Source organism: Rhipicephalus microplus, chromosome 2, assembly GCF_043290135.1.
Source record: "Rhipicephalus microplus isolate Deutch F79 chromosome 2, USDA_Rmic, whole genome shotgun sequence".
In the NCBI taxonomy this organism is placed as follows: Eukaryota; Metazoa; Arthropoda; class Arachnida; order Ixodida; family Ixodidae; genus Rhipicephalus; species Rhipicephalus microplus.
This window is the reverse complement of record NC_134701.1, coordinates 236,415,122-236,428,364: the sequence shown is the minus strand read 5'-3', so window position 1 is coordinate 236,428,364 and position 13,243 is coordinate 236,415,122. Positions and strand designations below refer to the sequence as shown.

Genomic DNA, 13,243 nt, shown 5'->3' with positions numbered 1-13,243 from the left:
GCTAGGAAGATATTCAGCTACTTGTACATGAAGAATGCCGATACAAAATGGAGGAAGCGAACCAGAAAATTGACTGGTAAATACTTAGAAAACAGTAGGGGGCCAAACCAAGAAGAATTTTCGCTTAAGAAGAAAGTGAAGGAAGCTGAGACTGATATGTGGAGAATCGGCATGACTAAGCAGTCCGCACTAGAGATATATCGAACTTTTAAGCAGAAAATTGCCAAGGAAAGGGTCTATGATAATACTCGGGGTAGTTCTCTAATGTTTGAGGCCAGGACGGGAGTATTGCGAACCAAGACATATCGGGCCAAATACGAAGGGGTAGACATGGTATGCAGTGCGTGTGGAGAAGAGGAAACTGCCGAACTTTTGATAATGTTCTGTAGAGGGCTTGACCCTATAGTTCAGGATGATGGTGAACAGTTTTTCAAAGCACTGGGGTGTAAGAACAGGGAAGGCAAAAAAGACTTTAAGCGGGTAGAATGAACTAGAAGGAGGTTATCTGATTGGTGGCTAAAATCAAGGCACGAGTGAAAACTAAACCCTTCACTGCAAAGTACGAGTCCTCAACCTCAATATTTGAAGAAAAAAATCTAGTTTTTGGTTCACAAATTACCACGGCTTGGTAGCGTTAGCCACTGCCCGATCTAAAGGGTATAGCCATATCAATCCTTCCATGCATCCCAAGCACTGTTCTGGCTGCTGTGCGGCGTGCGCGCAGGGCGGTGGCAGCTCGCGTTCGAAGGGACCCGATGCGGGCTTGCGTGGCAGAAGCGCGCCGCGAGGACACTGCTGTACGACAACGGGAGGCCGAAGCGGCGTGCGGACCTAGCTTCGCCCCACTTTTCATAATTCACCCCGTGAATATGCTGTCATTTTTTTGTATTTCTGGTCACCATGCGAAAAATTGGGCGTTTAGATTTACCTACGAAATTTAAATATGCTGCACCTTTGAATTAAAGAAAATTGCATTTTGCACGCTACTTATATAAAATGAATAGACTTGTTGCTTACATTAGTTTTTTTCTGGATTATTGAAAAAATGCCCTGAGGCAACGTATTTCGCAGTCGTTTGTATGCTCAATCCATGCATAGTAGTATTTTGGTATCTGCAGGAAGGACCTTGGGACAAGGTGCATTTGGCCGGGTCGTCAAGGCTCAAGCCGTTGGTCTCGGCGAAGAAGGACAACCACTCACGGTTGCTGTGAAGATGCTCAAAGGTAAGCCTTCACAATTCTTTGGAGATACAAAAAAGAAACAGATCGTCTTACTTGACAAAAAAAAGCTCCGTTAAATAATGCCCCTGAATTGGTTTCTCTGGTTTACCTTCTTTCACTACATTCTCACTTCTATCCAGAACGATCCGATATGTCTCAACGCAAGGCATTGATGGCCGAACTCAAGATACTGATTCACTTGGGTCGGCACCTGAACATCGTGAATATCATTGGAGCCGTGACGAAGAACGTAGCAAAAGGTAAGCCTCACAGCTGCATCTATATCTAAGTTCATGTATGCGTTGCTACTTTAGAACCGCAATGCAGAGTTGACGAAGTTACACCGTGATTTATTCCACTTAAACACCACTACCATAGTGTACAAGAAGTAACATTCAGCCTGTTTCTGCGAAGTGAGTGAACAAAAACTCGTAGGATTCTTTGCGGACTCGCATAAGATGACTCGAAGTCGAAAGACATCTTCCTCATTTTTTTTCCTTCTCACCTAATGTATTGATCATCTCCCCCCACCTCTCCTTCTGATAACTTTCTGCAGCTATAGGGGCTGTGGTCTTGCTCCACGATAGGAGACAGCGCAAGCTTTCTACAGCTCACCTGGTTTTGCCCTGCCTCCAAGAGATTGGTCCTTTGACCATTGACCAAGTGATGGCGTCATGTGATGACTGCGTGATGTGACGTCAAAATGACGTCACGCATTGTGGTGATCTATTGCCTTATATGTGACGTCATTACGGGATGACGATTTTTCTGCATCACTTGCGCTGACACATCACTCGCGCCCACATTGATTGTCGGCGCAAACGCCGACAATCAATTTTCGTCTTCGATGAGGTACCTCACGTTTTCGCCTTAATAGAAATGAACAAACCAGCCCCATGAAGCACTGCATTTAAACTACCTGAACTCCGGTGCAGGTCAAATGTGAATAAAAAAGTTATTTGTGAAAAATCGGCACGGCTAATCTGCGTTTCCGTAAGATACTTGAGCAGTAGTAGGAGAACGTGTACATGGCTGCCGAAGTGTCGAGGCACCTCAGTCTGATTGTTTCCGTGAATTTTTTCGTCGCAGGTGAATTGATGGTGATCGTGGAGTACTGCAAGTTTGGCAACCTGAGGCATTATCTTCTTAGACACCGGGCGCGCTTCGTGAACCAGCTGAACCCGTTGACGGGAAAACTGGATCCGGACATGTGCTACAGCCCGAAGTCACCATCTTCGACGTCGCCCCGTTTCCGATTCGCCCTTTCAAATCCCGTTTACTGGTAAGTGACATATGTGCTATACGGCCGAAGAAGAATGTCCGATTGCACAGGACTAGTCTCATGATCATTTACATGTTTGTTAGTGACACGAGTGCCATGTGACACTATGCATATTTTCTACCTTTCAGACAGCCCTGTCTTGTATCTGTGCGACTTGTCCAAAAACCCCGATAAAAATATGAACGTGTAAAATAGGAGGGGATGAGTTATGTCTAGGGATCTGCATGACAGAGTGAGTGTTAAGTTGCGACAAAATTTGAACTTTGAGTCACATAATTAGTGTATATTAGTACAAACCGGAATTACATTTCAGAAATCCACCTTATGCATAACTTAGTTACATTTGAAGGTCAGGGGCTTTAATGGAGCTCGTGGTGGCATCTCTGACAGATGAAATCTCAACTACGCGCATCTCTCTACGTTGCTTCAGCAACACGCGAAAGACTATCGTCGAAAACTTAGACAAAAAGAATGGTACCAGTGCGAGTCTCCCTCAGACCCTTATGATTTTAAGCCGGACCACTTGATATTGAATTTCTTCCTTTTTTTTGCTTATCTCTTTCTGCACTCTCTGCATAGCACCACGATTATTGCTCACGTCATGTCGTCATTCTTGAAAAAGAAGAAAAAAACAGGCGTTCTTTGTCCTGCAGCTATTGTAAGCTTTCCTTAAGCTTACCTCATAAAGAGAAAGATAAAGAACCAAAAAGCTGTCTGGTTGAAGTTGTTAAGACGGGACACTCAACCAACTCTAAATAATATAACGATCCCAAACAACTAATTTTCAAAATAACGTACTTGTTTGTTGAAAGCGGCATAGAGAGTTACTATTTTATACCGCCGCATTAATGAGTGACTTGTATGCACGCGTAAGGAACAAACGAATGAAAAAAAATGAACTGATCTAACATACACAGATAACAGAAAATAAACGTGGATGATCCCTATTTCTAGGAAGTGGCATAACATGGAAGTGAAAAAAGTCTTCACAGAAGAATTTGAGCGTTTGTTGTGCATTGTTCCGCCACAAGGGCGAAGGCGTGAATGCTACAGCAGCGAATCGCAAAGTCACGCGAAGGACGGCGAGTGGCTGGAAACCTGCAGCACCCACGCACCTCATGCAGAAAGCACGCACGAAATGAGCATACACAGGACGAGCGCGGACTTTCAACTCTTTAGGTGTCACATCTCGACACTTAAAGCGCGCAGTGCAAACAGAAAGACGCAAGGAACGAGCGTACAAGTATACAAAGGACATGGGTGAACAACTGCCATAATTCTTACTTCTTAGTGTGTGAGCAGTGTGTTCCCTTCGTAAACGCGGCCGTGGCAACAAGCGAAGTGACCTTTGTGCTCTCCAGAATGGTGAGTTTAGATAAGCATGCGCGCAGGACAGACCACGCTCCGTGGAGGCGGCGCTCATCGGAACGCGAGAGCCGATGAGGCGACGACCTTTTGAGCGCGCCAAGCGCGAGCCGTTCGCGCCATCTCGCTACTGTTGACAAGAACGCGCTGAAGTTGCGGAACTCTGGGTACCGCCAAGTGGTATGTGATGTATATAAATGGCTGGTCGTTCACAACTTTGATAACATATGCTTCGCGGCCTATGCTTAGCGCCGCACGCTGCGGATCGAGAGGTCGCTTGTTCGACGCCCTCCGATGGAATCTATAGCCTTCTCAATTTTTTATGCAATGTGCAATTATATACCCTACAATGCCATATACGTCACGGAAATATGACAGCGGAGCCGCGGTTGAACTCGGCTTTAAACACTCCCGTGTTAAAAAAGAAAGACAACGCATCAATATGACCTTTATGTTATTGCATAAGCAGAATGGTCAGAACCATGATCAGAAGGCTGCACAGCGTATGATACTAAGTACATCGTGACGACACTGCGACTAGGGGGGGGGGGGTTAAAGGTTGAAAGGACTGACGCGGCAATAAACGTTGTGTGTGTTCTGGACTTGTAAACTGCGTCCAAGTTATTGTATTTTACCTAAAGAAGCGAAATGGCATACACTAGCTGTTCGCTCAAGCAGTACTTTCACGTTCTTTCTTTCTTTTGAAGTACTTTTACTTTCACTTTCCCTCTTTACTGTGCATCCATGTTCTCTTCTCATTTTTTTCCTACGGGTAGCCGACTGTTGGTCAGTGTACTAAATAATCATCAGCATAAAAGGGAGACAGGTGAAAGTTTTGTTAGAGGAATGCGGAAAGCACACATACAACGAAAAGGGCGGCTGACGATAACGGAATTGTTAGTGACACTACTTGATATGGAGCTTTATTCACGTGTTTTTTCTACCACCAAAGTCCTTGTCCCTCACCATCCCTTCGTCTCCTTGTATACATTAGCGGTGTCTCAAGATAGGGCTGGAACTATCGGAATGAATGTGTTCCTTGTCCTCCTCCGAAGCATATGCAGTTGATTCGACGTGGTGGCATAACATCTTCGATGGGACTCGAGCTCAGAACTTCCCCACGTTCTCGGCCCATAGCAAAACATCACCCGTGCGTTACGTGCCACAAAAGCGCTATTGATGTTCTCGCGGGCTCGAGCCTCAGTAACGAAACTTTGCAACAGTGTAATCTCTCTCTCTCTTTGAGAGAGAAAGAGAGTGCTCACATCTCCACAATTTCAATAACGCATATGGGCCCCTCTCTCATTATTTTTACAACATAACGTCATGCTGCAAGGCGAGTTGATCGTGCTGCCCTCAACGCACTCTTTCAGCCAACAAAGTCAGGAGCAGCAGACCACGCCGACGCTGAAGTACGCCGATCTGGCGATGAGCGCGACACCGACAAGCAGCGGCAACGAGTTCAACTTCTCGGTGTCAGACACCACGGACGGCTTCTCGCCGGAGAGCGGCAATGGCACGACGCTCATGAGCGGCTCCTCCCTGCGCGACCACGGAGACATGCGCGATGCAGCACTCACCACCCGCGACCTGCTTTGCTTCGCCTTCCAGTGCGCCCGCGGGATGGAGTACCTCGCCTCGAGAAAGGTAATGCCGCACTCACTTTGCGCGCGCCTGTGTGCTATACACTCACCGAGCTTTGAGCCTTGCAAGAAAACCGGTGAACCGACGCTTTTTAGGAACAAGTTTTGGCTGTACTTCTGCGGACATTGTGGCTGTATCGCTTGAGGCATGGACCTGAATGGAAACGAGGAGTTTACACGGACATGTTACGGGGAATAAATTCGAGAAGCCCTTACCAATAATTACAAAAACTTTTTTATCCAATTCTTTTCTTATTTGCTTGGTGGACGGGGGAGGTTTCAGGGGGAAGATGGGGGAGGGGTCGGCATTTTCTTTTGTTTGCGCTTCTCCGCAAGACGGGATACCGTTAAACCCTCGATTCGTCGTGAAGCGTTCTGGGAAAGCCTTTGGTTTTATTTTGCACCCATAACTAACTGTCATCGCTCCTTGGACATGAAGAAAAATAAGTGAGCTCACTGCTGGGGATTACCTAAAAAGCAAGTTATTATTCCATTCCTGGTACCCTCCATCCCTGGTCTAATGGGATATCATTTAGCATCGACACTACTGAAGAGAGTTTGAGCAATATCGCATTATTTTCACGTACAAATGCGTTTAATGAATACGATTATTTCGTTCTCGAAAGAGTGTGAGATAGTTCAGCTACATTCGAAATGTACAAATGAGAAATGCATGTAGCGCATTATAATAGTAAATTGTTGGGGTTTAACATACCGAAACCACAATATAGGAGTGACGCCGTAGTGGAGGGTTTCGAAAGTTTAGATCAAGTGGTGCTTTTTAACGTGCACATAAATCATGGAACACGTTGTAAATCTCCATCAAGTGTTCTCTAACTGCTTGTGTAACTGAATGAATGTTCGTAAAGTGCTTCTCTAAGGCTTTTCTTAAAATTTTTTTTTTCAGTTGATTCACAGGGACTTGGCTGCAAGGAACGTTCTGCTAGGAGAAGGGAACGTAGTGAAAATTTGTGATTTTGGGCTCGCGAAGGACTGCTACAAGTATTCCAACTACATCAAAAAAGGAGACGTAAGAAACATTTGTCTTGAAATATTATTTGACAGCATGATTTACTCGAAGAGCGTGCAGTTGCAAATACCGTAGAGCACCGACGTATTTTTTTTTTTGGGGGGGGGGGAGGGGGTTGCACTTTACCTCTGATTAAGCATTTCATCCTTTGCTCTTTTATAATTAGTTCTGCCTATCACCATAAAGTAACAACGGACATAATTATGTGCCGTGGTTAAGACGAAGCCCTGTCTAATTGAGCGAAACTATCATCTGACTCTCCCCTGATGCTTTAGTAATTGCAAATAACAAGTAAATCGATTAATTTAGCTGCAGAATGACAAGTATTCTAGACATTCAGCAAGGTTTTATAATGTTTCCAATATTGAAAGCTGGAAACAAAAATAAAGCTGCGATTTTGTTGTTTACGTTTGTCCACGAAAACGATGTTGAAACCTGCATTAGAGTGAGTAGCTTTATAGTAGGAACAGCTAACAAAATAGTTAAGATACTTGTTTACTTGTTTGAATGGGCCATCTAAGGAAGCGTTTTTTATATTTCCCCGATGAATATTTGCAGCTGGGCAGACTTAATGTAGCACGAATGACTTGCCGCTTCTTTACATCTTTTTTTTTTTCAGGGTCTCCTGCCTGGGAAATGGACCGCTATAGAGTCGATCACCGACAGGGTGTTCACAACAAAAAGCGATGTGTACGTTTCTTAGTTTTCTATGCCATTATACATACCATTGTGTGATACCGACGATTAATATTAATTCTGACAGAGAATTTTGTACTAAGGGGAAAGTAGTCGGACGACTTACTGAAACTGGGGATGTGAATACATAATCAGGCCCACATTAACATATACTCCATTAAGCACCAAGTCTCCGGCGTGGTGAACAATAAACGCATTTCCACTGCGAGTTTCATTGTGATCTCGCGATATCACTTTCCGTATGGCGAAGTAAACGAAAGGAAAAGAAAATTTCGGGGGCACTGACGACCAAACTGATTTAACAATGATCGCCATATTTCACGAGGAGCAGTTGTGTATATAGAGCTATACCGGCCAGTTTCACTTAAAACCGTGTCTTTCCACCTTCACTATTCTGTGACAGTAAATAATTTTCCTGCTTGCTGCTTCCATTTTTTGACGCTTAGCAATAAAGAAGCAGTGTCGTGTGATAACTTAGCTGTCTTTGCGTACTTCGTGTATGGACTTTTAACCTTGATACGTCGTCCACCTCTTTTGCTGTATTCAAGCATCAGCGCCTTACTCCGCCAAAGAGGAAACAATCACACCTCGCTTGTCGCCTGCGGTTTCCTAATTTGTCACTATAGTCTTACGTCCCGTGTGGCTTGTCTCAAAGCTCACTGTCGGTCATCAGACTAACACCGAGGCATTTTCGTAAGAGAAGCATGCGTGCACTCAAAAACCGGCTTTAATCAATCTAAGCAAGCCCTGCACCTCCTCGATCTTCGAGTGAATTTACAAAGCTTTTAGATTTGAAACAGCCTTTGCTCGGAGGTGTGTCCGTCCTTCCCTCACACGTCCGCTCCCCCACGGCACATAAACATTCTTTCTCTTCTCTCTCCTCTCCTACACTCACCCATATCACTCCAGACTCTGCGGCGAAGGCACCGTTTCCGTGAGACAGAGCGCGTTTGCTTTGGTTAGCACGGGATCACGTTCGATGTCTCTAACGTGTGCGTTAAGGGACCGGCTGTTTAGAAGTGCTATATTCATGGTCACCCGTAGCGTTGGTCACCGGCAGCGTTCATGGCAGTGGTCACCGGCATCAACCGACGATCACCGACAGCGTTGGTAAGGTAGAGGTTCTGATGGTGTGCCTGCTTAAAGACTACGTAAACGAGTTTCTGTGGCTGCCTTTCGCCATCTCCCCGCTGCTTCGCATCCACACATTGTTTCCTTCAGGGGGATATGGTGTAATTTTTTTAAATTTTGTTTGGGTGCTTTGTTTCTGACCGGCCGCTTTCGGCAATAGCATGCCAAACATCTGGTTCACCTGTATATTTCTTTTACAAAGCTTCTATCACAAGAAGCCTTCGCTGATTCGAACCTTCATTATAAGGGCTTTCTTGATGGCACAGTCTGTCAACTTATCTTTCCTTGACAGATGGTCTTACGGGGTGCTACTCTGGGAAATATTCTCACTCGGAGGCAACCCCTACCCTGGAGTTGCCATCGACGAGTCCTTCTACAAAAGGCTGAAGAACGGCTACCGCATGGAGAAACCAGACTACGCGCCAGATGACGTGTAAGCCATCACGTTTTTTACTTAAATGACACAGAACATATACACGTCTTGGAAAAGAGCGCTTATAAGTTTGAATACGTGCATGCTACGAAAGAAACACAGCAGTATAACAAAATGGTTTTAGTATTTGCTCTGGTCTTCCCCTCAAAACCGTGCTCGGTATGGAGGGTTACAATAACTATGTCTATTTGACTTTGTTTAGAACTGTATTGCAACGGCTTGCTTCTCTGGACAACTCCATGTCGCGAAATGCTTTTTTTTTTCTGCACAGGTACGAAATCATGCAGGGCTGCTGGCAAGGGGAGCCTAAGGAGCGGCCAGATTTCTCGACCCTGGTTACCCGCGTTGGAGACCTGCTTGATGCTGGACTGAGAAATGTAAGTTACTATGTTTTACCACCCAATCAATGTAGAGATGCCAAGTTTCGTTAAAAGGGTCTGCTTGCCATTCTTAATTTATAGATAGCACTTCAAGTTGAAAATACGGGTGGTGTTCACGCCGAAAAAACTGTGTCTCGAACTCAACTGCATTTATGTGCTAATGATTGAAACATTCTAGACGAACACAACAGTATGATCTCGGTGGCCCCATATATAGTTTTCTATGCTAAGATATGCAAGTACTTCCGGCGGTCAAATTAGTTTTGTCACCGTAACGTCAGCGCAATCAGGAGCTAATGCTGTGCCATCAATTCTTCTGCAGTACTACATGGCCCTGAACGACCCTTACGCCAACGTGAATCAATTGATGAAAAACAACGACGACTACCTCGCGATGGGGAACAAGCTAGACCCTGACTACCTGGACATGAAGTCCGATGAAGAGAACTACATCAACACGAGCCAAGCTACCACGCAGCCGAGTTCGCTGCCGCACTACGCCAAGATGGCGCCAAGTGCCAACGTAGACGACGTTAGCGCCACCGTGGGAGACGACATGAAAATGATACCCAGAAGAGGCAGCGCCGGTGACGCTTCCGCTCAAGACGTCACCCAGAGATACATGAACATAGGGAAGGGACCGATGCTACAACTCCGGCTTCCGCAAGGAAAGCGCCGAGATGCACCTTCTCCACTGTTGCCACCTACGGGTGGTGCCTTGGTTGACGTGAGGGTGTCGGATGACGTGAGTGAAATCTGCATCACGCCCCCACCGGCGTACAACATGGTCATGAGCTTCATTGGTAGTGGGGAGATCGAGCTGTGAGTGACAATAAATCGCGTAACCGATGTACTCGTGCGAATATGTCCGGCACCGTCAAATCTGGGACACGTAGCCCGCATAGCCTACGCGACTGGCTCCAAATTATCCTGGTCTTGCTTGACAGTTTCACTGTAAAATGGAGCCACCCTGCCGATGGTCAAGCGAGCATGCTGTTTTATGCGACTCCAGCATTTCTTTTTTCAGAACGAAACCCATAAATTTGGTACGCGGAAGCGCTGCGTCGTGGATGGAGGACTCGGTCTCGAACAGGTGCATATAGATGTTGGGGACTTGTATTTCTGTTGATGTTGTTACGTTCGTCTTCTTTATTCCAGTGTCCAGGACATACTTGCGTGCTACAGTATCTTATACTCTCTTCGGCCCTTGAGGAATATGATCGATCAGGGCATCATGCGACCGAGCGAAAGAAACCAGCTGGGCGACAAGTTGGTCCGCTAGCGTCATTCCAGACCTCGTCAGTCAGAGTCTAGTTTCTTGCGCAGTGACTGTTATAACTTATAGAGGTGTCCTGACATGTGGCTCAGTTTGGAGCTTTGGCATTACTCAGTGACTCATGTACTTCTGAAAAATGATCTGCGCAAGCGTGTGTCGACAGATGTCATGCGTTACTGTGCCATTTACCTCGTTTTTCGCTCGTGTTAGTTGATGAATCTTCGCGCCGAGTGTCACTCTAGTCAGTAGCTTTAATATATTTTTGTGTGTTTAAAGGAGAAACGACCAAGCAAGGCGAGGTCATTACATGGCGGTGATCTTATTATTGTATCTATTATTATAAGTATTTATCGAATGTTTTCTTCAACTTTGGTAAAGTGATCGCTGCTGATCGCTGTCTCACGAAGAGTACAACTGGAGTAGTATTTATGACACGTACTTTAACTTTTTTAAAAGGCGATCGTCTTTTTAGGGATACATCAACGCAAAGTTTTGGTTTGTATGTCTTTTGTTTGTCTCTTTGTTTGTCTCTTTGTCAAGCGATACGGCTGAAGTGCGCTCACATCCACAGCGCTCACCAATATCGCTCTGATTTTGCGTTAAAACTTGTGCAATTGTCGAATTAAAAGCAATTATTATCTGAGGCACAATATCAACACATCAGTGTTCTATTGCGTGTTCCTTTATACAAGAAAATGAATACATAAGTAATTGTAATAACTGTAGCATTTATTATGCGGCACTGACAATGCGACGCTATGAGCGAAAAGGCGAGTTTCCTACCCTTTAAGACGATACGGGGCTGCCACTTACCTTGAAATCAACAAAATATGGTCTCCAAGATTGTGCGCGAACGCTGCGCACTCGCTGTAACGGAGGTCATCCTTCCGTTTTCTTAAATTACCACCAGATGACGCTCATCTCTAGCGCAGTGCCTCCAAAATCCCATTCACCAATTTTCACGTGCAAAACATAAAAAATGAATGTTTTATTTACTTTCTGCAGACGTAAGACTATCGTCTTTCGATGACATTAGCAGTCAAACATGCAGATATGGGGCGAATTTGTGTCTTTGTATACCTACTGACGAGAAAGCTTGGCCTGTTTTTGTTTCTTGTCTACAAATTTGGGTTGGCTGAGGAGCGCGATAGCTTACACAAAATGTACAGTTTGCTAAACTGCATGATCTTCTTTTCATTGTAAATTAGTAATTAAGTATAGAACTTGAGAAAGCGCATTCTTGTGCTGACAACACTACCGCCATCAGTGTAGATGGTGAATATACAAACGCTTAGGAGATTCCCTATGATGAAAGTGTAATTTAAAAAGTCACAGTTTCGCCGCGAAGGCGAAACAATGAACGCCATAGCAACAAATTGAAAGGTCACGCGCAGAATTGAAAGCCCATCGAAACGAGCCCCGCGTTTCTCACGCACAAATGACGCACGAAACGCACTCACAGGTACGGATGCACGCGAATAAGCGTCTCATTTGTTACTTCGCTGTGTCTGAAAAGCGCGTGCTTTTCGAAAACGGAGACTGCAATGATTGCAGTGACCTTTGTGCGCCCGGTAACTACAGCAGAATTGTTGCAGGTAATGCTCGAGGCCAGCAAACACTAACGATCCTACCCTCCTCGTTACCACGAGAAAAGGGCGCGCGAAGGAGCGTCGCTCCCCTTCTCGCAAATCCCAGACCCGTTCCAAGTCTCGGTCCAGATCCCGCGGAGCATCAATGCGGCCGCCCGAGAAACGCCCTTCTGACCAAACTGCACCACCCTCACAACAACCCTACAAGAAGGCCCTGCTTACCAACGCCTCTGCCAAGGTGGCCCAGGCCCCCACGGAGACGCAGAGAATCTCGGCGCAAAAAACATCCACACAGGCACCTCGGGAGGTAAGTCGAGCGGCGGATCTCCCACAGCTCGTTATAGCCCATACTTCACTTTCTACTCCGTCCCCTCTCACTACCTCATCCTCTGCTCCCGATCCCCTGGTAGAAATCGCCCGTTTACGCCGTGACATGGAGGCACGCTGTGAGCACTTGCAAAAACAAATGGACGCGCTGGTGGCAGACATGGGTACAAGTATGCAGGCGGCCCTCGACCGAATCGAACGGCAGATGGAAGAACTTCGTATAGGAATTACGGAGCAAGTGAAATTATGTATAGAACGTACTCTCGCGCGAGATAATAACATACAAACTCCTGAACCTAGCAGTTACAGCGCCAGCCTGCCACCCGACCACATCTCTCGGCCGCAACATTCAAACGTGGGTAACTCTAACGGGGGTAACCGACGCGCGCATCCCTATACACGCCCCTCTGCTTCCTCTCGTGATGATGATGGCGCCGCGTGACCTGCCACAGCTAGTGGTGTGGCAGTGGAATTGTAGGGGATTCCGTCAAAAACGAGGTTCCTTGCAACAGTACGTTGCCACATCCACAAACCCTCCGGATGTCATCCTCTTACAAAAACCCAATTGCACCCCTTCATTATCCGGTTACAGCCCGCTCTCGGGTGTCTCACCTCTTGTGGGAGCCCTAGTCTCGAAACGCGTTACATGTCGCATGCATACGACGAGTAGCGACATTCCTCAACAAATATTGGAAGTTATTACGCAAGGAAAACGCGGCGACAGTTTGTTTATCCTCAATGTATACAGTTCCCCTCGTTCGCGTACACACTGTTTTTACCGTCTGTTAAAAGAATTTGGCAGCCTTGGACGGGTTTGTGTGGTATGTGGTGTCTTCAACGCTCCACATGTCGCATGGGGTTACGTTAAATC

General features: G+C 46.0%; 1 protein-coding gene across 2 annotated transcripts in view; it reads left to right on the top strand.

Moving 5' to 3' along the window:
- LOC119169507 (vascular endothelial growth factor receptor 1) overlaps positions 1 to 13,243 on the top strand; it is a 154,116-nt gene that overhangs the window by 46,942 nt on the left and 93,931 nt on the right. For both annotated transcript variants that reach the window (XM_075877744.1, XM_075877748.1), the window contains 8 exons: positions 1,119 to 1,223; positions 1,361 to 1,480; positions 2,310 to 2,502; positions 5,241 to 5,514; positions 6,418 to 6,540; positions 7,160 to 7,230; positions 8,660 to 8,800; positions 9,072 to 9,177. In XM_075877744.1, the coding sequence (XP_075733859.1) occupies positions 1,119 to 1,223; positions 1,361 to 1,480; positions 2,310 to 2,502; positions 5,241 to 5,514; positions 6,418 to 6,540; positions 7,160 to 7,230; positions 8,660 to 8,800; positions 9,072 to 9,177 (1,133 nt within the window). The remainder of the gene's footprint in view (positions 1 to 1,118; positions 1,224 to 1,360; positions 1,481 to 2,309; positions 2,503 to 5,240; positions 5,515 to 6,417; positions 6,541 to 7,159; positions 7,231 to 8,659; positions 8,801 to 9,071; positions 9,178 to 13,243) is intronic.